Here is a 25689-nt window from a genome sequence, read left to right on the forward strand (position 1 = left end):
CTGTCGTCGGGTGCCGTCCGGATGGTGGTCATGGGCCGTCTGGACGGACAACTGTGTGACAAAAATTCTGAGATTTTCGCTGAAAATCTTTCCTGTTTGAGAGCCGCGTCAGGATGGTGAGGCACTGTCGTCCGGACGATCGCACGTCCGCTGCAAGTAATTTCCTTACTAAGGCTTCGCGCATCTGGACCATGAGGATGGCCGTCCGAACAGTTGATTTTCTACACGCAATTTCCATATCTGATGAACGCATGTCCGGACCCTGATAGGCTGACGTCTGGACAGTAGAGTTTTGAATTTGCGAACTTGCCTTAAGGAGTAGCGCGTCCAGACGGGAATCCACGTCGTCGAGACGGTTGTAGCAATCTTCCCATATTTGATTTTGGAAAGAAAATCTGAAACTTGATCGATCACTGAGAGTCGTCTGGACGGGCTGCTGAATCGTCCGGACGGATGCAAGCTAGAACAGAAGCTTCTCGATGCAGAGGAGTGTCCGGACAGAAATCCACGTTGTCCGGACGAATGATGCTTTGTCTGTCGGGCGTCCGGACCGTATGGCACGTCATCCGGATGGCTGGAACTATGGACAGATGAGCGTCCGGACGAGATGACACGTCGTCCGGACCGCTGGCAAGGAACCAATTTTTCTTGACTTGCAAACAGTGCAGAATTTCTGGAACACTTCTTAATAGCAGAATCCCTACTAGAAAGCATCTTTATATACAAGTGATTTTGTCCAATCAGAATGAGGCCAATTACAAACTAACAATTCCATTAGGACAAACTTCAAATAGTAAGTCCTCCCAAAAAGCTCTTACATTTTTCTTTTCATATCTTTTGGGAGATCATGAATTTTTATTTTTTTGGGGCTCATAATATTCGTAGCATGACCAGAAGAAACTAATAATTATGTTTACTAATATTGAATATGTCGTACAAAATTACATAGAAATAGCTATTCCTCACAAAAAGGTAAGAAATAGTTATTCCATCAAGAATGAAAAAGCCCTAAAAGTTATTTTCTCAAAGGTGGCTGGGGGTGACGCACGGCCTGAGGTGGCTTTGGGGTCGTATGCCATGGTTATTTTTTTAGTGGTTGCTTGGGATGGCGCGGGGCCACCTTTATGGGCTGACAGTGGCTCTGGGGTTGTGCAAGCTACCCTCTGCTTCCACTGGGATGGCCTTCGAGCCACCCTCAGCCACCACTAGGGGTGGCTCGAAGACCACCCCAACATTGGGGTGGCTCGACGACCACCCCAACACTAGGGTGGCCCGCAATCCACCCCAAAGGTCAAAGATGGTTGGGGGTGGCGCGGACCCCTTCATGGGCTGGGACTGGCGGCTAACCACACCTATCTACCTCTTGGGGTGGCTTCTAGGCTACCCCTGCCAAGGGGGTGGGCTAACGAACTACCCCCTTTGTTTTATTTTTTTTCTGTTTTTCTGTTTTTTTCTTTTTTAAAAAAAAAAAAAAGAAAGTATAAATCTTTACATTTTAATATTTTTTTTAATTTTTTAGTTATATATATAATTATAGTAATAATAATTTTTAATTCAAAGTGACATTTGTCATTTTATTGGTGGTGACATGGACGTTAATGGAATCCATTAAGTGTTTTGACGGAATTTAACTATGGAGAGTGGTTTTTTTTTTTTTTTTGCATACCCCATAGACTTTTAAGCCTTTGAGTTCATTTTCATATCACATGGAGATAATTTTAAATCTGGTAAACCACTAAATGATTTTGTATTTTTTTTCCTCTTTTTTTTACACACACACACCCAAAAAAAAAGTCATTATTATTCCTCTTCTCCAGCCGGCCACCCACTAACCCAGCCCTGGCAGCCCATTGACAGCTAGCTAATCACTGGCCACCGCCCAACCCACCACAAGCAACCGTGCAGTCAAGCCTACTGCTGGTAACCATATTAGGTAAATCCTCCACAATTACCCACCACCATCTGTTGCCTTCTTTGGTGGTCCTGTGTTGTCACCAGACGATGAATACAAATGTTTTTTTTTTTTTTTTTTTTACTCAAAACAAAAATGGTATTTGAAATATTATTTAAGTAAAGATATTTTAAAAATTTTGGTTTAAACTCTAATTCCATTCCTCCTAACAAATTTGGTTATTCTTGTCTTGTTACCAAACAAGTGAATATAAATAGTCATTCTAGTTCAATACTTTGAACTACTAGAAATATTTATTTATATTCCTAGGAAATCATCATTCGTAGGCACCAAAGCACAGAGATTAGACAACATAAACATAATTATGAAGGAAGACCAAAAGATTGTGTTAAACAAATTGAACAATAGTACTACATGTATCAGTTTGAGAGAAACAAAACTCAAAAAGGATCAGGTTAGATGGACACTCAAAGCACATTCAAACAAAAATTTGCATTTCAAAAGCCTTCAGAGTTAAATATGTAATGAGATAACAAAGCCTCTTTTACCACTTGTTCAACAAAAATACACTGTTTTTCATTCTTCTCCTTTCAAAGAAATCAAGGAAGGAGACATCTTCTTCCTCTCTTCCTCTTGCCTCCGCCACATATATCTAAGAAACAAAAAACACAAGCATCTTTACTAACAAGATAAAACTTCCCTCTCATAATAAAGTATTATGTTTGACTTTTACCCTTGCAAGCTGAAACATGTCGTTACAATAGAAAATGAACAATTGTTCATAGGGAAATACAAATCTTTCTATCGTAAACCCACAAAAACATGTGAGACGCTACCCATAAACAACTATATATGTTACTTCTGGAACGCCTTAAGGGGGTCATTAGGGTCAATCTCACTTATCAGGGGAAGATCAACTGGCAAATTTTCTAGACTCAGGCCTTCTTCATTCATCAGCTTTTTGGCAACTTCGTCAAACACAATCCTGTTTCCACTCTGAGTGAGGTGCAAACCATCTCTGCTTTTTCAATATACGAAAAATCATCAGACAACTATTGCTTGCATCTTGCATAGTCATAATAAGATAAAGACAATAGAATACAGACTCTCCTTGAAAACCATACCTCCCCGACTAATGGCAGTCAAAAGAATCCATTTAAGCACCAAATTCTTACAATATGATAACTTCATCAATTAAAAGGTCATCACACATGTTTGAAAAATCATCCCGCGAAAAGAACTACCACTGTGGCCATAGGAACAGCTGTATTGACATGAATATACAAGTTGATTTTGAATTGAATATCATGGTTTAATTTTTAGTGTATAAAGAAGTTCACTCCATACTTACTAAAAGTTAGAACAATGGTTTATTGGCCAGATTAGATAATCACATGAAGCTAATCAACATTCTTAGTTCACCAGTTACAACCAATTATGTGATGCACATGCAAACATGCTATAAATGCATGAAAAGAGTATCATGCAGTACCTCAGATAAACATTTTCCCAGTCAGGCAGCTGCTGCATTTTGGTCCAGAGGTCTACCACTGGGACCCCACATTCTTTAGCAACAGAGACACATGCCTTCGCATAAGCACCAGCTACATCGTTTGTCCTCTCAGGCAGACCCGATGGATTCTCAACATAAGGATGTCTGCATCAAACAGTTTTTCAAGATGGAACGCCCTTCATTCTCAATTTAAGTCATATCACTATCTTAAATGACCAATGATTGTACATTACTATCAAGGTCTAAAGGACATCCTGCAACGAAAACTTATACATGACATGGATGTTATGAAGAAACTAGAGATCTTGTATGCTAGAATCATACCGGAGGCGCCCTTCTTCATCAATTGGGGGAGGAGTTATGAGAAGAATTTGAGTCTTTGGCCATCGCTTCTGAACCCAAAAGAATTTTTTTTTTTTTTTTTTAAAAAAAAGTGCAACATAAATAGAAAGGCTGAAATGGAAAGCAAATATTTAGGGATGCAGAAAACTATTAAGTAAGAAAAATTACATGGTGAGATACCTGTAGCAGATAACTCCCGTTCATTGATGTTGAACTATAAAAAGCTTCAATGTACTTGTGTAACTAAACAGAGTTGGATTTCAGAAACATATGACTAGAAAGTTCAACCTACATATCCTTACTGCACCCAAGCACTGGTGAAGGTTTTACAAATTGAAGCATGCATATATGAACCAAAGATCTGATCACCTATCGAATACAATGTGCAGGGAGAGGCTCCAACTACTTGTGATGGTCTTATCTATTTCTTATCCTCTAATAGTGACTAGTTCTTTTGCCATACCAAACAGGTGTGGTTATTGCATTTCTAGCTTTTGACAAATGATATTAGAGTACTTTACCTAATAACGCCATGTAGCACTAAGACATTGCAGTGCAATGCAGGCCAAACTAAGCTAAATGAATGATTCAAGAAGCTATATTAATGACTAATTCTTTTGGGGTATCGCACAGATATGCCTCGTGTGTCTCTATATTGTTACAGTAATTCTCAACCATATTAAATCAAGGAAGCCATCTTCCTTTGTGACTTAGTGCTAACCTGAACCAATAATGGCCACGATACTAATCTATGCAAGTCATGATTGTATAAATAAACATCTAGGAAATAATAACATTGACCTTTCAATCCTGATTATTTCTGCTAGAAAGAAGGAGAAGAGAAGGTAGAGTTCTCTTTTCCTTTTTTCTCCCCTTACTAGCAAAGTCGGTTTTTCCAGGCCCACATGGAACACAATTGCTCCTTAAAACAAAGTTAAGTTTACAAGATACTTTGTCACCACAACTATATTCTCAACTATCATTTCGGACACAATTGGATATTTTCCTTGCAGATTTTTTTTTTCCTAAGCTCCTAGCAGATTTTATTCATCAATAATAGGGAAGCGAAACATTATGCTACACTGTCAAACAAGTATTATCATTTATAAAGATTGTCCATTTAATGAAACCTTAAAATTTATGCAACAAAGTGCACTCTTAAGCAGAAGAAACTTGTGCAAAGGTTTTCAAGCATAGAAAAAGCCACCTTTATATTTTGAAATTATATACAAAATCAAAAAGAAAGGATACCATTAAAGGTTTTTCTACATAACCAATCGAGCATGCTTCTCGGGCCAGAAAAAGTGTGTATGGAGGTTTTCCTACATAATTTCCAAGATTCAAATTCCCCATAAACCAAGGAAACCAAATATGTAAGAATCATGTTATGTAATACATACAAAGAGTTCTGTGATATTTGTTTTAGGCAGCTACCTATTTGGAGGTGCCACATCAAACAACAAACTAACATGTGCTAAACACCACATGAGAGCTCAACATGACAAATATACTGACAATAAGCCATTTTTTCTACATTTAGCATTATCTAATACTGTTCAAAACACTGAACAGACGAAGAGATCGTAACAAAACTGTTATTGTGGAAACAATTAATACCCCAATATGATAGAATTCAATTCTAGAGAAAGCATTCCTATAGGTGGTTCGGCCAACTTCATACCAACCAAAATTCACTATCAAGAAGATGAATTACAAACACTTGACTAGCTCTCACAAACTAAAAAACACCCAATGGTGCTTTCATACTCGCAAAACAAACAAACTCTTAACTCACAAGCAGTATCATTTAATCCCGAAAAAGTTACCACACTGGTCGTACATGCAAACATCTTTCACCCTCCAAACAATCACCCAGAAGGGGTGATTACATGATGCGCAGCAACAATGACAAATTAAATTTATACAACGCTATATATCAAATTATCAAACCACATAAGATATAAACCAACAATCACACAATCAACACAATTTTTTGTTGACGAAGTGAAACCTTTAGAAGAACTCTCCAAAGGTAAAACACCCTGAGACAGCCAAACCCAGGAATTAATCCACCAAGAAATTACAAAAAGTTCATAATCATAAAACCTTTGTAGTTGAAACTCTCTTTGTACTGGACAAGCGACCCAATTGCCTGCTACCGCAGTAGTTCTCCCAAAACCTCTGGATAATTCTTTTACTTGATCTCCCTTTTCAGAACTTCGACAGGCTGAAGATTTGTGATTTGGTGTGGTTTGAACAAAACTCTGAGATACTATAGTAAGCACATAAGATGAATTTTTTGTCTTAGCACATGAAGGAGAAGGTTTGGCACCGTCAAGAATGTAGAAGAAACTCTCCAAAACAACTAAGAAATAGCCTCTTTAAGTGAAGCCGTGGGTTATGAGGCTTAAATAGCTTAGGAGAAAACAAGGCTTTTTTAGTTAAGTCAACTAGGGTTTTGCAATTTTTCAAGTGGTCAAGACCGGCTCGTTGACGAGCTTTTCCTAACACGCTTCTCTCCCTTCAACTCGTCCAAATGCCCTGTTTACGAGCTATTCTGTTTAGATTTTTTAGACTTCGATTCACAACTCGTTTTGACTTGGTAAACATAAGAACTGAAAAATATATAGTCCGCTTTCCAACGCCATCAAGTTGGCCTTCATCTAATGTTGAAACCAAAAGATATGATTGTTTTACTCCGACTAGGTTTTTCTAGGATAGCATACACAAACTTGAATTTTTCATATCTAATAACAGATCTTGTAAGGATGGCTTGCTAACGAAGCTCCTTGGAGTACTACTTGAAGGTCACGACAAGACGCCCATCATGCTTTGCTGACGAGGCTCTCAGGTAGCCTACTAGAGTGACCACGACAGAATGTCTTTGTTGAAAAGGTTGTTGATCCCAATATTGCTCTTCATTAACCAACTCTAGTTTGAAGATGACTAGAACCCTAAGGCTTAAAAGAATTACAAACATTGTTTTGATCACTGAATAAGCCAACACTAAAACCCTAACAAGGTACATGGCGCCGGTATTACCGTCACCAATGGTCGATGGAAGGTTGAGTTGAAGTTTAAAAGTTTCTCTTTGGTCGTCTGTTTCTTCTATGGCTACCTTCGTTGTTGTCGCCAACAAGATCTCTCTGTCACTAGCGAGTTTTCGATGAGTTGTCGGAGATGAGGGTCCCTATTTGGTTGTTGATGGTTTCTATTCCTTATTGGCAATAAGGATATCCTTATCGAGGCTAACAGTAGCTCTAGTTTGGATCGGATCAAGCCCATCCCAAACAGAATCTGGGTTAAACCAATTCAACACTGGCCCAAAGTGCCTTAAGACCCAACACATATCCAGATGAAACAACGGGTCAACCCGATTTTCATCTGGATCCAGTTCAGTTCATTTCAGTATTTATAGTCGGTTCAGTTCGGTTTTTGGTGTTTTGTGGCCGGTTCAAATTAATCCTCAATGTTTTTCAGCCGGTTCAGGCCAATTTTGCTTGTTTATTGTCCGGTTCAGCCGGTTTGCATTGGTTTTTGTTCAATTCATCAGTATTTCAACCAGATCCTCTCTCTTTCTACAATATTTTGGCTGATTTGCTTCGGTTTGAGCTGTTTGTTTTGGCCTATTCCAACACTGTTTGTGGGTTTTTTTCATTATTTTAATTGTTTGTTGTGGGGGATTTTTTTTTTCATTATTGTGGTGGATTATTTTCCATATTGCTATTGTTATATGGATTGGTGAATTCGATTAACATTATGGTCACTAAATTAGATATTGTCCCTTCGGCTCCCTTAACTTATGTGAAGATGAATGGGAAGAATTGTGTTTATTGGGTACGATTTGTCTAAGTATTTCTCAAAGGAAAGGGATTGTATAAAAGAATTATGTTTATCGGGTACGATTTGTCTAAGTATTTCTCAAAGGAAAGGGATTGTAAAATCACTTAACCTCGAATAAGCCTCAGAACACCTGTTCCACTAGGATCATCGTGTATTTATCTTCCTACTACCAAGGACATTTGGGATCATCTCAACCATATGTACTCTGGTATCGGAAATATCACTTGGATTTATGAGGCATGTAAACAATATTTTGGGCTTAAGCAAGGTGCACAAACTGTGGACAAATATCCAATCAATTTGTGGCCATCATTAATTTTAGAACACCTCTCGCACAAGACTCAAAGTTCCAGCAGGAGTCTTGTGCGGCTCAATCTGTGGAACTGTCCAACCGGGACTCTACTAAGAAGTCTTCTACTTCTATCCAAAAGCTGAGTCCTATTGTAAAGTCCTAATTCAATAGTGTCAGCTAGATGAGATTTGAAGTGTTATAGTTTGAATTTATTTAAAGGTAGAATCTGGTTGCTAGACTAAAGTTAGTATTTATCTTAAACTCTATAATGAACTTCTATATATGATCAATGGATGCTCGGGTATATAGCAAGATTTCAGCTTCTATAATTTCTACGTTCTATATCATGGTATCAAAGCCATCTCAAAGACACACGTCTTGATCTATGGCCCATTCTGATTCTAAATCTTCTAGTGCTTCTGTCAGTTTGGTGGCTTCCATAGCCACTCAACCTCATCTCCCACCTCCCCAACCGCAGCCGATTGTCTTTATCATACCCAACATGAATCAAAATCTTCATATCAAACTCTCCAAAGGAAACTTCATGGCGTGGAGAACCCAAATCTTCGCCTACATCAAAGGCCAAGACACCTATGGTATTCTCGACGGCTCATCTCGGCCTCCTCAAACAATTCTGAATCCATCTACTGATGTTGGAGCCCCTGCCACAATTGTCAACCAAGAATTTCTTGCGTGGAACCAACGCGATCAGATGATATTCAACATCCTTATCTCCACACTGACCGAACCCTACGTGGTCCATGCAATTGGTAGCGTCTCTTCCGCCGCTCTCTGGTCGACTCTACTCTCCATGTTTGCATCTCAAGCCCGTGCTAGAGTTATGCAAATCTACTTTCAACTTGCCACAGTAAAGAAAGGTAGCAACTCCATTACAAAATACTTCCAAACTATCAAGACTCTCAGTGACACTCTCACTGCCGCCGGACAACCTCTCAATGACTTTGAGAGCGTCTCTTTCCTCCTCTAGGGTCTTGGGTCCAAATATGACCCATTTGTGACCTCTCCCACAACCAGGGTTGATCCCTTATCCATAGATGAACTCTATGGCCATCTACTAGCTCACGAGATGCGCCTGGACCAGCAGACATCTACTCTTGATCTTCCTCCAGCTGCTGCAAATTTTACAAATCGCTCTTTCACACCTAGAGGCAGAGGTTACCGTGGCCATGGAGGACACCCCTTCAACCGTGGTCGTGGATACTTCCCAAACAATCGTGGTCGTGGCTCATATTTCCCCCTTGATGCTGCTACCAATTCCCGTCCTACCTGCCAGATGTGTGGGAAACTATGACATACTGCCTTTTGTTGCTACCACCGACAGGATCCTATTCCAAACCAACAAGCTCCTGCTTCTCCACAGGCCTACTACTCAACACCTACACTACCAGCAGAGGACGTTTGGTATCCGAACACAGAAACTACACACCATGTCACTAACGAGTTGTAGCACCTCAACTTATCTCATGAAGACTATCACAGCCAGGATCAGATCCGAGTAGGGGATAGAATAGGTTTGCCTATATCTCATGTTGGTTCTGCATTATTCACCTTTTCTCGTTGTCAATTTATCCTAAAACAACTCCTCCGAGTTCCGTCCATCTCTATAAATCTTCTTTCTGTTCAAAAATTCGCCCTTTACAACTCTGTATTTTTCGAATTTCACTCCTCTTATTTTTTGATTAAGGACATTCAAACCAGGGCCATCCTCCATCAAGGGCGCATTAAAGATGGCCTCTATCAACTTCTTCTGTCATCTAGTTCTTCGTCAATAAAACAAGCCCTTGTCGGTGAACGCGCTTTTGCAGCTTCATGGCACAAGCGCTTAGGTCATCCTTCTTTTTGCACAATTCAGCATGTTCTTTCTCAGTTCCACCTTCCAGTTTCTTCAAATAAGGCTTCATCCCCTTGCTCTGCATGTGCACAAGCCAAGGGTCATCAGCAGCCATTTAGTTCTTCTAGTTCTCAAATTTGTAGTCCTTTACAATTAATTTACTCTGATGTATGGGGACATTCTCCAACATTATCAATAAACGGAAGTCGGTTTTATGTGTCATTCATTGGTGCCTTTAGTCGTTTTACTTGGGTTTTTCCTATACAAGCCAAATCAAATGTCATGTCTATTTTTCTTAAATTCCAAGTTATGGTTGAATGTCTCTTAAACACAAAAATAATCAATGTGCAATCTGACTGGGGGGGTGAATACCGAAATCTTCACTCTTATTTTCAGTCCCACGGCATCACACATCGTCTTTCTTGTCCTCATACACACCAACAACAAGGTTGTGCCGAACACAAGCATAGACACTTAATTGACACAACTCTAGCCCTACTGGCTGAGAGTCATCTCCCTAAAAAATTCTGGGAAGATGCTTGCCTTATCTCCTGTTATCTCATAAATAGAATGCCAACTCCATTGCTCAATAATCAGTCACCCTTTGAAATATTATTTCACCAAGTTCCTGATTACAAGTTTCTCAAAGTATTCATTTGTGCATGTTTTCCAAATCTCCGGCCTTACGGCACTCGTATGGTGCGTTTGGGTATCGAATATTTCGAATATGAATAATATTCAGAATCTGATCACGGATTTCAAGGCAATGAAAATGTGTTTGGATGTTGAATATAATTTAGATTCTTTTGAATATGTGTTTGGGTGTTGAATTTGGAAGATTGGAAAAAAGTGTTGTATAATAGTATAAAGTGATTGGAAATGATTGGATTGTATGAAAAGTTGTGTATAATGATTGGTATGGTAAAAAATAATAATAAAAAATATATGATGGGTTTTAAAAAAGTGTTTTATAATAGTATAAAATGATTGGAAATGATTGGATTGTATGAAAAGTTGTGTATAATGATTGGTATGGTAAAAAATAATTAAAAAAAATATATGATGGATTTATTCAAACTATTCAAACTTTATTCAAGTGACCCATGGGTTTTATTCAACTTGGATCCGGGTATGGGTTTTTGAATAAAAACCCGGTTCGAATATTGAATATCACTACGAACCAAACGCACCAGTAACTAAATTCTCCCAACGCTCAAAAGAATGTGTTTTTCTTGGTTATAGTCAACATCACAAAGGCTATAAATGCCTTCACATTGAATCTGGCTGAATGTACATCTCTCGGGATGTCATATTCCATGAATCCCGATTTCCTTATGCTCCTCATGCTTCTGTATTCCTCCTATTTCTACCCCTGTTCAAGCCACTATTCTTCCTCCTATTCTGATATCTTCTCCCACTCCATCTTCAACACAACCTCCTACACCACCACATTCACCTATACCTCTAAAGTCCTCTCCTTTGTCCAGTTCCTCTCCTTCCAATTTTGTAGCACCACAAGGCTCTTGTTCCAGTCCCTATGAGGAAACTCCTCCCGCCCAGATACACCCCATGTGTACCAAGTCTATGAACAACATCATTCAGTAAAGACAGCTCACAGATGGTACTGTTCGATACCCTGCTCCTCGGGGTTTATTAACACAGCATGCATTAGCCACCCAGAAACCGACCTATTTCTCAAATGCTGTGAGTATTTCAGAATGGAGAAACGCAATGCAACTTGAGTTTAATGCTCTTTTACATAATCAGACATGGTCACTCTCCCTCCACAAGCCTCACAAAATCCAGTGGGATGCAAATAGGCGCTCAAACTGAAAAGAAAAGCCGATGGATCCATAGAGAGACACAAAGCACGACTGGTAGCCAAAGGATTTCATCAACAAGCCGATGTGGACTATGGAGAAACTTATAGTCCGGTTGTTAAGCCTACTACAATCCGAACAGTGCTTTCCCTGCATATTCTGCTGGCTGGTTAATGAAACAGATTGATATTCATAATGCTTTTCTTCATGGTCTTTTATTCGAGGATGTTCATATGGTTCAGCCACCGGGATTGTCAATCCTAACTTTCCTCATCATGTGTGCAAGCTCCACTAGGCTATATATGGTCTCAAACAGGCTCCTAGAGACTGGTTTTCCAGGTTAAGTAACAAGCTAAACCAACTTGGTTTTATAGGGTCCAAGGCCGACTCTTCACTTTTTCTTTACTAAACAATGTTAGTCACCATTTTCTTGCTTATCTACATTGCTGACATCATCATCACAGCCTCGGATCCAGCTGCCATCACTGATCTGCTCCAGCTTCTTAATGTTGACTTTGCTGTTAAAGATTTAGGTGATTTACATTATTTTCTTGGTGTTGAAGTTCTCAAACTAAACTCTGGTCTTCTTCTCTCTCAACGGCGCTATATCATGAACCTCTTGAAGAAGACAAACATGCATGAAGCAAAGCCTGTCACTCCTCCAATGGCTTCCTCTTCAGCTCTATCTGCATTTTTAGGAGATCCAATGGATGATCCGTCTCTCTACCACAGTATAATGGGCTCCCTCAAATATCTATCTCTCCCAAGACCCGACTTGAGTTTTACTGCAAACCGGGTTGCTAATTCATGCATAGACCTATTAAACCACACTGGCAGGAAGTTAAAAGAATCCTCAGATACTTGCAACATACAATGTCTCATGGTCTCCTTCTTCATCGAACCTCTTCCAATGATCTCCAAGCTTACTCAAATGCTAAGTAGGCTGGATGTTCAGATGATCGTCACTCCACCGGTGCCTATTGTGTGTTTCTATGGTCAAATTTGGTGTCTTGGAGCTCACACAAACAACCCACTGTCTCTCGTTTATCTACAGAAGTCGAGTATAAGGCTATTGCAAACACCACAGCCGAACTTTTATGGATCCGGGCACTACTTCAAGAACTTGGAGTTCAAACCTCTTTTCCACCAACTCTTTGGTGTGACAATATTGGCGCCACCTACATGTCCATCAATCCGGTGTTCCATGCACGTACCAAGCATGTGGAAATTGACTTCCACTTTGTCTGAGATCGCGTTGCCGATTCGATTTGTTCCTAGCTTGGATCAACTTGCAGATGTCCTTACTAAACCACTTGTTTCAGCCAAGTTTCAACAATTTTGTTTCAAGCTCAACGTGCGATCTCCCCCGTTGACCTTGCGGGAGGGTATTAGAACACCTCTCGCACAAGACTCAAAGTTCCAGTAGGAGTCTTGTGCGGCTCAATCTGTGGAACTGTCCAACCGGGACACTACTAATAAGTCTTTTACTTCTATCCAAAAGCCGTGTCCTATTGTAAAGTCCTAATTCAAAAGTGTCATAGCTAGATGAGATTTCAAGTGTTATAGTTTGAATGTATTTAGAGGTAGAAACCGGTTGCTAGACTAGAGTTAGTATTTATCTTAAACACTGTAATGAACCTCTATATATGATCAATGGATGCTCAGGTATAGAGCAAGGATTCAGCTTCTATAATTTCTATGTTCTATCATTTAAGGATAGGAACACGTATCAGCTACTCTCCACTGACTTGAAGACTATAGAAAAGCAAAATCACGATGTGGATGGAAAAGCAAAGCCAAAATATGTTTGCGCACAGATTTTGGGAGGTTCAAAGCTCCCATCTCTTCGTAAGGTTTTTCTCGAATTCAGCACACTACTCTCTAATACTGGTTCTCAGTGGAGTTATGAGCGTAATGGAGATCGTGCTACTTTTATTGCCACCTGTGGCATTCTTGGTAGTTCCCGTGGCCGTGGGGGATGTGGATGTAGAGGTGGTTGTGGTTCTTATTGTGGGCATGATTCTCGAGGTGGTGGTTGGACTAGGAGTTGTGAGCCTCTGCACTCATTGTGTCTGTAGTAATCATTCTGTGGATTATTGTTAGTTACATAGCAGAACATTCAGGCCTGTCAATCAAGTTTCTTTTGAGGAGGATTCTCCAACCGCATCTAGACCACCTACTGGTTCAAGTCCAACTCTAGATTCTGATTTGATTTCCAGACCGAGAGATGAGTATACTTAGTTCTTAGCCCATAAGCGGGCCTCTTCCTCTTCCACTACAACTCTTGCTCAATCAAGTACTGCCTCTAATTGTCTCTTATCCTCCACTAGCAAGTTGTGGGTCATTGATTCTAGAGCAAATGAGCATATGATTGGTTCGTCTACTTCCCTATCTGATTATCATCATGTTGATACACTTTGAAGTGTCACCCTCGCTAATGGTTCCCTCTCTAGAGTTGCTAGTTCCGGCAATAAACATATGAGTCCTTAGTCTTGAGTTATTGTCTATTTACATGTTCCTAGTTTTCCTTTTAATTTGTTATCCATTAGGAAAATTACCAAAACCCTCAAGTGTTTTATTAGTTTTTACTTTTTCTTTGTACATTTTTCAGGATCTCAAGACAAGGATGATTGGTATGCGGCATGAAGTTGGTGGTTTATATTAGGAAAAATCACACTTTACCCCCCTGATATATCCACCCTATGACAATCTGGCGCCCAATGTTTAAAAATTAGTAGAGGACCTCCCCTAATGTTAACAACGTGTGATAATTAAGACCTTCTGCCCCCTTATCTATCACTTTGGACGGTTGTCCGTGGCCTTTTAACCCATTTAACATTTCAAAAATACCCACATCGACTACTACTGATTAATTAACCACTGAAAGGCTGAAATGGGATGGTGGTCAGTGGCGTCATGTTGTATGGTGTGCTTCGATGAGTTTTCCGATTGTTTGGAGGTGGAAGATCAGCTTAGACATATGCCATGTCAGAATGTGTATCACAAAGATTGTATTGTCCACTAGTTGAAGGACAGTCACTTTTGCCCGTTGTGCCGCTTTCCCATGCCATGCTCTACGTCTTGATTCATTTCTTCACCCAAACCAATGCAATGAAGTTTTATCAGCCTGTCTCAGACTTAGTGGCATAAAAATGTCTAGAGAGCTCCTTACTCGGCTCAGGTCAATTTCAGTTTTTTTCTTTTTTTGGGTGGGTGCCTACAAAAGACCTATATGAACAATTTGAAGAATTGCATTAATTTTTGTTCTGGTAGTGTTCTGTTCGAATTTATTTCAAGAACTTATTTTGAGAACTTCATTGCCACCCCTTTTGGGTTTGATTTCTGGTGAGGCTATTGTATCATCATCATTGCCTTACTGATATTCATGTCTGTGTGTGCCTCTATCTCTGCGTTCTCCTTTTCATTGCTACCAACAACCTTACTTCTAGATGCCCATATACCTTTTCTCATCATATTTTCACACCTACTATTTTACATCTTTATATAGAAGTGTGATTCATTGTGCGAATGAACTGACAAAGCTTCTACAGGGCATTCTATACACGTTTTCCACATCCTCTGTTTAACGTTGAAAAAACAGAACATGATAACACCCGAAGCAACAAGCCAGATACATACAATGAGGATGTAAATGCTGTCAGGATTTGGCTATCGAATATGTAGTATTGATTCTGCTTTGCATCCCCCATATTCTCCAGAACAGATGGGAAGAATTTCTTCAGAAACGGCTCCATTGTCGTTGCAAAGAGTGGAATCAAACAACGTACAAACATTTTTGGCTTCTCGTGAAAAATGTCAATCCCATGCATGCATGCATGTGTACGTAGAGAGTTTCCAACTAGTTTTCCGTTGATTTTAGCTGGTCAATGGATGAAACTACAAGTTTCCAACTGGGTTTTTTTTTTCGGGTACTTGAGTTTTTCTGTCTTCCTGATGACATTCCTGTTTAAGTATCCCTTGCATGGATTTTTACGTGCTCTTTACTTATTTCTTTTTAGGAACTAAGAGCTTTACTTATCAAAGGAACTAGAGCTTGTTGTAGAAAGCATGAAACCATGAACAGAGAATTGTTGTTCTTTCACCCGTTGAGTTTGATATATATATATATATACACTCCAGTCTCGGCCAGCCACATCCGAACATGTATACTTTGTTTTTGAAGTGTTTGTCTCTCCCGGGCCAGGGAGCTCCAGGTGCCTGCTTCCTGAACAACATATATATATATATATATATATATATATATATATATATATATATATATATATATATATATATATAGAGAGAGAGAGAGAGAGAGAGAGAGAGAGAAGGAAAAAATGATAATTTTTGCTTCAAGAACCAAAACTATTCGGGAAATGGTCGTGCTGCACGACGAGCTCAAAATGGTGAAACATAGAGAACACTATCGCCAGGATGGGCCACAGCGATGCCACCGGAATATTCCTCCGATTCCCAACTCCAACAACCCAAACCACGTAAGTGTCAGCCACAAATCACAATGGCTGTCACCGACGGCTCAAGAAGATCAAAGAGCTCCTCAAAGGGCGCTTCCATCTTCGTGTTTACAGCTTCCACGAATGCGACCCAGTCATCATGGAGTTGGTTGGGGACGGGGGTAGTTTTTTGTCCAAAGTAACGAATAAGGGGACGGAAAGTCTTAATTGCCACACGTTAACATTAGGGAGGTTATCTACCAATTTTAAAACATCGAGCGCCAGATCGCCATAGGGTGGATATATCAAGGGAGTATTGTAATTTCCCCTTTATATTATCTGGATCTCGCACCTATCTCTCCCTCTCGCGCTCTTCAATTTTCAATCCTTGCTCTTCAGTAGCATTGTCAGTTATTTTTAATGAAAAATTGTTATGAGTTACTTTCTATTTTATAAGTATTTCATAATGCATTAAAACTCAATTTGTTCATAAAACTTCTATATTGCATTTTGATAATACCAAAGAATATACATCTAGTTATTTAGCATCTTATATATCTGATAGCACGAGGTCTAATTATCAGGATTAGATTTCCCATCTCTCTAGTGTTTCTATTCCAAAGACAGCGCAAAATCTGTTATTTGACTCAGGTTGGAGGCAAGCTATGGAATTGGAGATGAAGGCATTGCATCAAAATGGGACGTGGGAGCTTGTTCCATTACTACCTGGTACACATACTGTTGATTGCAAATGGGTTTACACGATTAAGTTTAATTTCGCTGATTCAATTGAAATATTAAAAGCTTGTTTGGTTGCTAAATGTTACACACAGACGTATGGCATTGATTACGGTGAGACATTTCTCCAATTACCAAAATTTATTATGTTCATGTACTTATTTTATTGGTTACTAATCTTGATTTGCCCTTATTTCAATTGGATATCAAAAATCCCTTTTTACATGAGGACTTATATGAGGAAGTTTAAATGGAGTAACCATTTTGGTTTATTGCTCATGAGGAGTGTCAGGGTCGTGTTTGTATGTTAAAAAAGGCTTTGTATGGTCTCAAGCAATCACCAAGGGCATGGTTTGAAAAATTCTCTAGAGCAGTAATGAAGTTTGATCTTCAAAGATGTTAGGCAATTCATTCTGTAATTCACTTGCATACTAGTGCAGGCTAAATTCTCCTTGTGGTATATCTAGATGATATTGTCATTACCGGCAATGATTCAAGAGGCATTACTCGATTGAAACAGTTTTTGGAACAAATGTTTCATACAAAAGATTTGGGAAAAGTTAGATACTTTTTGGGGATTGAAGTTGCTAGATTTCGGAAAAGAATCAATTTATCTCAAAGAAAGTATGTACTTGATTTGTTAGAAGAGACAGGTCTTCTGGGTGCTAGTTCTAATGACATTCCAATGGATCCTAATAAGAAATTACTAAAGGATGACGGGGAATTATTAGAAGATCTTGGTAAGTATTGTTGTCTAGTTGGAAAATTGAAGTATCTTACTATTACCCTGCCAGACATCACAAATGCAATTAATGTTGTTAGTCAGTTCTTGGAAGCTCCTAAGGTTTCACATTGGGAAGTTGTTATTCGTACTATTCGGTATTTGAAAAGAGCTCCTAGTCTTGGGATATGGTATAGACCAAAAAGACACCTCAAGGTAGAAGGTTTTACTGATGCAGATTGGGTAGGTTCTCCCTCATAAGATGATCTACTACAGGATATTGTACATTCCTAAGCGTTAATCTAGTCATCTGGAAAAGTAAGAAACAATCAATGGTGGCATGGCTTAGTGCCAAAGCAGAATACAGGGCAATGACTCATATTGGGTTCCACCAACATAGAAACATCAACGCAGTGCTGGAAGAGCTAACTTGGTTCCACCAACTCATGCTTAGATCCACAAAATCCATTTTCAATAAAATAGATTATAAACACTCACTAACTACAAACAATACTCACAAACTCAAAATTCCAATACACCTAATGATACTCAAACTAGTAGATTTCTTTCAATTCTATAACACTACAGCACTACTCAAACACGCCAGTCACTTTCAACCTCAAAACCTATGGGTTCGGTTGATTATGCTCTTTGTGTTTGCTTTTTGTTTTTTATAAAAATAAAATAAATTAACAAACAACTTTACTCACAAAACACTTAAAACAATTTTCACATTATGTCAAATCAAACCACTTTTTCTACTAAAAAAGAAAAAGGTACCACCCAAAGAACGTTATCAAACGAACCCTATGAAACTATTCCCTATGCGGGACAACACCACTTAGGCTGATGCCTCCAATTGAGACAAAGCACTTACTCTAATCAAAGCTAAAAAAACCTTTAGCACCAATGCCTACTAAAAATAATTTTTTTTAAAAATAAAAAATAAAAATAAGAAAGAAAGAAAGAAAGAAGACTTGAACTACTACTATCCCTTATTCTCTTCTAACCAATTCAAGATTACCGCCCCTACAGAAGAACTATTACACCTCTTTTAATTTTTTACATATAGGATTCATTGGAATTTCAGACAATTTAAACAACAACCCATTGACCCATCAACGGGCATCAATAATAAAAAAAAATTGACATCTCATCTTCTCCTTACATATGAGAGTTTATCTATGACGTGGACACCATCTCCGTCTTGTCATAGGCACTATACAACTAAAGAGATGAATGAGGCATGCAACTTAAATACTTAATCGCATGAGATGTCATCAAAAGTGAATGTTAAATTTCATTGACATAGTGTGAAGAAAGTTTATTCATACTAGTAATGAAGGGAACCCTATGGAAGCTTTCATCTTCATGCATTGTAGAAAAATTCACAAACATGTAATTTGAAAGCAAAAATAACATTAACTGAAATCAGTGTGAATTCTTTCTTTAACCAATTTTATACCCACGTTTCAATTTACTTTCTCCTCCTCTCTATCTCTCTCTCTCTCTCCAAACAAGAGTCACCAACCTTTTCTCTCATTTAACTAGTGTTGAGACAAGACAAAACACACTAAAAGCCTGTTTAGAATTGCCTTGGGAAATAAACTTTTGTCTATTAAAAAAAAACCATTTTTAAGCTTCTCACAAAACTCAGTTATGGGCTTTTTTAGAGCAAGCAAGTCAAAAAAGCACTTTGGCACAGTTTTTTATGTATTAAAAACATTTTTTAAGTCCCTTAGCGCAATCTCAAACCGGCTCTAAGCAAAGATAAATGCAATCCAACTCAAACATTCTATAAGGAAACATATCACCAAATTAATTGCCCCATAGATTGTGCTTTTCCACAAAATTCTACCGCAGAATCAGTATACTGAATCTTAAAAGTTTCTCAAGATTAGTCATGGATTTGTCTTGAAAAGCGTACTAGAGTTGTATAAATCAGGAAAGCTCATCCTAGTTCATATAACAAGCAACCTCATAAGAACCTTTTTCCCACCTTTCAAAAAGTTTTCCACTTTTTTTTTCTTTAATTCTGTGGTCAACGACCTCTGTCATTTACAAAGCACTAGCTAGCTGCACTTCTAATATAGTGACGTGCAATGCATACCCTACAGGGGATGGACCATCAAGCAAAAGTCCTTTGTATGCAACGCTTGGACTGGCCTCCTCTGTTGCTTTGAGTCGAGAGGCTGCCGTCGAAGACGACAAGAGTGAGCCAAGGACGTACATATTAGCAAGCAATAATCTAATCGCACGAGGCTATTACAGCCAAGTGGCAAACAACAATAGCGACATCGGGGCCTTCACTCACCCACTTTTTTTGGCAACATTCCATTTCCTTGACCTCTCAAAGAAAAAAAAAATTATCAACCCACTCTTCGTTCCTCACCAATATCTCTACCTAATCCCTCACAGTCGTGTCACACAAGAATAGTGACTTTCCTGTTTCCAACACCGAACGCAACTTTTCCCAATAATACGTGCCTGTGCGGCCGTGCGTGTGGTAATAGGGACACAGAGAGAGAGAGAGAGTTTACCTTGACATAGGAGACAATGGAATAGATATTGTGCTTATATTCATTGAGCGGCACGTGCTGGAAGGCTGAGCATCTGTCAGGAAGACAAGCGTCGTTTGCGCCAAAGAACACCGTCACTGCTAATGGATCACGATCACCGCCACCCCCTTCCACCGCCGGAAAAACCTTGTCCAGGACCCTCAGGGCCCACCTCGTGTTGTACCCGCTGTACCCTCTCAGCACCACATCAACCTGATCATCAAAACCGTCAATATTCAATTCATCAAAAACCAAAAAAAAAACAAAAACAAAAAAAAAAACAAAAATAATCAAAGATTCAGTATTCTTAGGAAATACCGAGCGAGATAAATGGTGGGCAAGAGAGGCACCCCAGCCGCCATCACCGAAGGACTCCTCGGTGATTGAGTCACCGAAAAGATAAATCTTTGGCCTCATCTTTCACAAATTTCAACTGGGTTCTGCACTGAACTCTTTCTCGACCTTCTAATGGCATGCAATATGAAACCTGCAAAACTCAAACTCCTAATAAACGTCTGAATTCTGATTCTTTTTCCCTTCTTTATGTAATCTGGAGGTCAAGTTCATCGCAGTCTTTAAATAAAAAGCTGGTCTCCTTTAAATGTGCACCCCAAGAAAAAGCTGGTATTCTACAGAGAAAGAGAGAGAGAGAGAGAGAGAGAGAGAGAGAGAGAACTCTTTCTGGTTCAGGCTCTACGTTGGTTTTGGATGCGAACCTTTTGGTGTTCCGGTTTCGTTGGGTTGGAAGGAGAAGGAGCCAATTGTGGTTTGCATTTTATTTCTAGCCTCTAGGCCCTCTACGTCGCACCTCAGTGACCCACCACCATGGACGAAACTAGCCTTGAAAGGACTTTATAATGACGGAACTGCCAAAACTGAGCACTGAAAGTTGCTGCCGAAATGACCTACGTGACTTTACATTAAATTCTATGAGATTGTGAGGTCTCCGTCGCTGGAGGAGGGGCCATGGGGGGGTGGTGGGGGGCCCTCAGAGTCCGAGGTCAGTCCCCTCATCGGATAGCCCTCCGCCGCAGAGAGAAGAAGCAGTTTTCATTGATTGCACGCAGCCCTTCTTCATTACTAGAGGGCATTCATTATGACGGTACGGTCCCTAAGAAAAGTTTGGAATTTTTTAATTAACTTTAATTTGCGGGGACAGGTAAGTCTATTCATCGTTAGATTAATTTTTCTAGTTTGTTAAAAATTTAAAATATAATTGAATTCTATTATTAAGAAATAAAAGAAAACAACCCCTTCATCCTTATGTCATGACTCATGACCTTTTGTTAAGTTTCTTTACATATGGATGGCATTTTAGATTGGACAAAGTTTTCATTTGAGTTGATTATTTTTCAATTCAATTCAATTTATTAAATTGATTGATGTGTATTTAAAATAATTTTTAATAGAGCATTTTTTTTTTTAACGAAATCTGCATCTTGCATATAAAATGGGAAAAATAGTGACCCAATACAGGATCTAGAGGTTGGAAAGCTCCCTACAAACAATGGTAAAAATACTTTGTGAAATTTCTTCAAACCAAACACACTCAAACTTATTATGTATAGCCTCTTTTGCTAGTTCATGAGCTACTGTGTTACAAACTCTAGGCACTTGAACAAACTTTGCAGCACGAAAGAAAATAATTTCCTATTGAATACTTTCAATGAAGTGGCCAGCAGTGGTGTATTTGGGTGAACTCTAATTGATCTCTTGGACCACTTGACTAACATCACCCTCAAAAATAACATCAAAAAAACCAGCCTCTCGCAGAACTGGACTGCATAATAGGCTGCTATTATCTTAGCCATCTTAGGAGCCACCTGCAATTGAAAAAGAAATTCTTCTAGCTCCCATAAATCTCCCAAGGTAGTCACGAGCCACAATCCCCAGCCCTATCCAACCATCTGGGCCATTGACTGCTATATCCCAATTCAATTTAATAAAACCTTGGAGAGGAGGGTACCACCTATCACCACCGTAGCAAGAATGGACTCCCCATTTTGCATCAAAACCTTTGCTGCATTTCGGCATCTCTTAAAATCCTCCAGAGATTTTGAAGCATTCGTCAGAATAACATTTGGAGGAGTAAAATCCCTTTCAAAAATAAAATAGTTCCTACGCAGCCATATACCTCTGGACAGCACTGCAAACAGGGACGGAGCCAGAAGTTTTTATGGGCAGGGGCCAAGGGCTGAAAATTTTTTTTGGGTAGGGGCCAAGTAAGCTAAATTTTCTTTTTTACCTTAAATTTTTTAATTTTTTAGATTATTTTTTTTTCTCACCTTTAAATTTTTTTTTTTAGGAAATTTGGGGGGGGGCCATGGCCCCTGCCAGCCCCCCCCTCCCTCCGTCCCTGACTACAAAAAGGCTTAGCTCCTCCCTATTAAAACGCCACATACATTCTTCAAACACCTGCATAAAGTTGGCACCTTGGCTGAAACATTTTTGAAAAGGAGAGGAACCCCCCCCCCCCCCCCCCCCCCATACATCACGAGCCGAAGGGCAACTCCATATTGCATGAATAATATTTTCAGCTTTACCTCCACAGATTGAAATCCTCCACTACATGCCTTTTGTGAAGGTTTTCCCTGGTTGGAAGGGCATTGTTAAAAGACCTCCACATAAAAGTCTTCACCACTTGGGGCACATCCAAAGACAGTTGCACTTCCACACCTCCTTCCCTAGAGCATTTTATTCTCACATTAAAAATACCTTTAAAATTCGAGTAATGCTATAAATTTTTCTTGTATCTCTTTAAGAATAGTGTGTCTTTTAAAATAATTATTAGGTTTATGATTGATCACTATTAAATTTTGATCAAGTGATAATTTTAAAAGTCACATTATTCTTGGAATGACACAAGAGGAATTTTTAAAATTACTTGTAAAAAACCACATGTATCTTTAACACATTAAAGTTTAATAAACTGAATTAGATATAAAGAAATAAAGAAATTCAATCCAGAATTAAAACATTAACAAACAATCAAAAATACAAAACACTCAAAATGATTTTCAACTTTATGTTATATTAGAACATTTTTTTCAAATTAAGAACAATATATATATAAACACATGAGCAGTCAAAGTTTATCCGTTATACTTTAGAAAATACAACACAATAAAATAGTGGCCACAAGCCACCCATTTATTAGAGCATTCCTAGCAGCTTCCATTCCCTTCCCTTTCATTTTCCCTAAATGTAGGGAATAAAACTACTTTTTACTTCCCTATCAAAAAATACCCCACAGCAGCTTCCCTTCATTTTTCCCTATATCATTGAAATATTATTTTGTTACTTTTACTTTAATTAAAAGTAAGAAAAGAAAGAGATAAAGTAAGAGAGAGGTTATATTTTTAGAATAAACAATTGATTGGGATGTGAACAGTGCTTCCCAATGCATTGGGAAGCACTGTTCACTTCCTAGGGAACAGATAATTGTAGGGAAGCTGCTGTGGGATGGTTTTTTTGACTTTCTTAAAATTTTTCCTAAAATTTAGGGAACAGATTCCTTGTAGGGAAGCTGCTAGTAATGCTCTTAGGGAGTAGCCACTCCTGTCACAAGGAGTAGTTGTGAGCCACCTTTTCACCCAACCATCACTATGACTGTGTTACCTATCCATCGCCACTAGGTCCAGCATAAGGTTAGCAAAACGGGTTACCGTGTCGAGTTCGAGTCGACCCAATTGACTCGTCAACCTGTTTAGGTAAACCCGAACTCAACACAATTAGCTAAACAGGTTAAGACATAAAGCCCGAACATGACACGTTTATAAGAGTCATAAAAGTGTTATAAATGTGTCATAAACGGGTTGACAGATCAACTCGTTTATGACCTTAACCCGTTTAGCTTAAACTCAAATCTTCTAACTTCGTATCGTGTTCGTATCGGATTCGCGGATCGTATAAAAAGTTAACAACCCTAATTCAGCACGATGGTGACTACCGTGACTTGGTGAAAGCCCGGTCATCATAGATAAGTAATGGTGAACAAAAACCACTCATAATCAAAGTCCTAATGCTCCTAAAGTGCCAAAACTTCAAACTAGCTCTAACAAAAAGGAAATTCTTCCAAATAAATAAATAAAACTGTTTGCTGAACTTTCTCTTTTCTTTTGTGTTTTAGGAGTAATGTTTGTTTTGTGTATACTTTATACACAACTCCTTTGTATTCATTTAAAAAAAAATAAAAAATAAAAATCTTGACACACATTTTGTATGCTACAAGTATTACTCGTGTTTTAGATTTATTTTTTTTTTAAAAAAAAAACCTAATATACAGTTTTTTTTTTTAATAAGAGTTGAAATGCGGCTACATCGTTGAGGGGGAACTACTAATTACTCGACCAATTGAAAAACACCAAAAGCAAAACTCAACATGAAAAACAACACCATGGGCTTATCATATGATGTGACGACTTCAATATATATATATATATATATTTGGACTTATGTCTCGACATAATTTAAATCCTACATACGAACACTAACACTAATTATTAGTTATACTCAAAACCTGAAGCTAATGTCGTTTTGCCTACTTTGATATATGAATTCTAATAAGCACTACAACCTCTGTATACACGAACACGGACAGCTACCCTTACTCAAAACTTGTAGATAGGTTATTATGATATATGGGCTTGTTTGGTAAAGACCTGTACAGAATAGAATAGAATAGTGAGTTGTTAATTTTGGAATTAGTAAAAAATGATGATGAGATATAAAAGTTTAAAAAAATGTATAAAAAAGTAAAAAAATTTTGAATTGTAGTGAATAAAAAATTATTGATGTATATAAAAAGTAAAAAAATAAAAATATTTTAATGTTGATTGATATTAAAAAATATAAAAAAGTAAAAAAATAATTATACTTACAATACCCCACTATTGGCATTGTACCGTCCCTTAACAAACAACCCCATGAATTCTACTAAGCAGTACTGCTGCCACGGATGGAACTAGTCTTAGGGTTGAGGAGACGGATGTCCTCTGAAAATTTCTAAAACCCTCTAACTTTTTTAAAAGAAATTTCTTAAATTTTATATTTTTTTATCAGTTCAATCCCTAAAATTAATTTCTTACACTTAAAATCTTTATTTTTTAATATATATATATATATATATATATATAAATATAAAAGCACTAGAGGCCTTTATAATTAGGGTTGCAGGTCAATAATTTAATGCAAAGGCAGGCTGACATCAGCCCGCAGAATCTGTGAATCTGTGATGGGTCCACCGCCATGGATGGTGTTAGTCTAATGATTATAACTATGACTAATTTTTTTGTTTATTTTTATTTATGAAAAATATAGGTATAATTGCGTATGCATGCAGAGCAGTGCTTTTTCCATTTAAATATTGTAATTGCACAGCTAGGATCGCTTTCAATAAAGATAAGCTTTTGCGCACGCTCATATATATTATATCACATTAATTAAGACTGCGTTTGGAATTGCAATTTCGTAGACAATAAATACGATTTTAAACTAAATCATAGAACATAGATCATTTAAAAATTGCATTTTTAAAAATTGCGATTTGAAATCACAGATAAGATGGTGCTTTTTTGAAAACGCAGAATTTTAAAGGTAAATTCGCGATTTTAAATGTCAAACTGCGATTTTGCCAAACGCTTAA

At 38.3% G+C, this 25689-nt stretch overlaps 1 protein-coding gene across 2 annotated transcripts; it reads right to left on the reverse strand.

The window, feature by feature from the left end:
* Nucleotides 1-2437: 2437 nt before the first annotated feature.
* On the reverse strand, nt 2438-20987 carry LOC133868075 (GDSL esterase/lipase At5g45920). 2 transcript variants are annotated; one of them, XM_062304886.1, is made up of 6 exons: nt 20762-20987; nt 20364-20532; nt 20028-20258; nt 3750-3817; nt 3405-3569; nt 2438-2930 (listed from the first exon to the last, which is right to left on the reverse strand). In XM_062304886.1, the coding sequence occupies exons 2-6, from the start codon at nt 20460-20462 to the stop codon at nt 2768-2770; spliced, it is 726 nt and encodes a 241-aa protein (XP_062160870.1). In that variant the 5' UTR covers nt 20463-20532; nt 20762-20987; the 3' UTR covers nt 2438-2767. The 2 variants fall into 2 exon arrangements, with proteins under 2 accessions (XP_062160870.1, XP_062160868.1); XM_062304884.1 differs by having other exon boundaries at nt 20364-20986.
* Nucleotides 20988-25689: the final 4702 nt, after the last annotated feature.

This window comes from Alnus glutinosa, chromosome 5 (genome assembly GCF_958979055.1).
Source record: "Alnus glutinosa chromosome 5, dhAlnGlut1.1, whole genome shotgun sequence".
Lineage (NCBI taxonomy): Eukaryota > Viridiplantae > Streptophyta > Magnoliopsida > Fagales > Betulaceae > Alnus > Alnus glutinosa.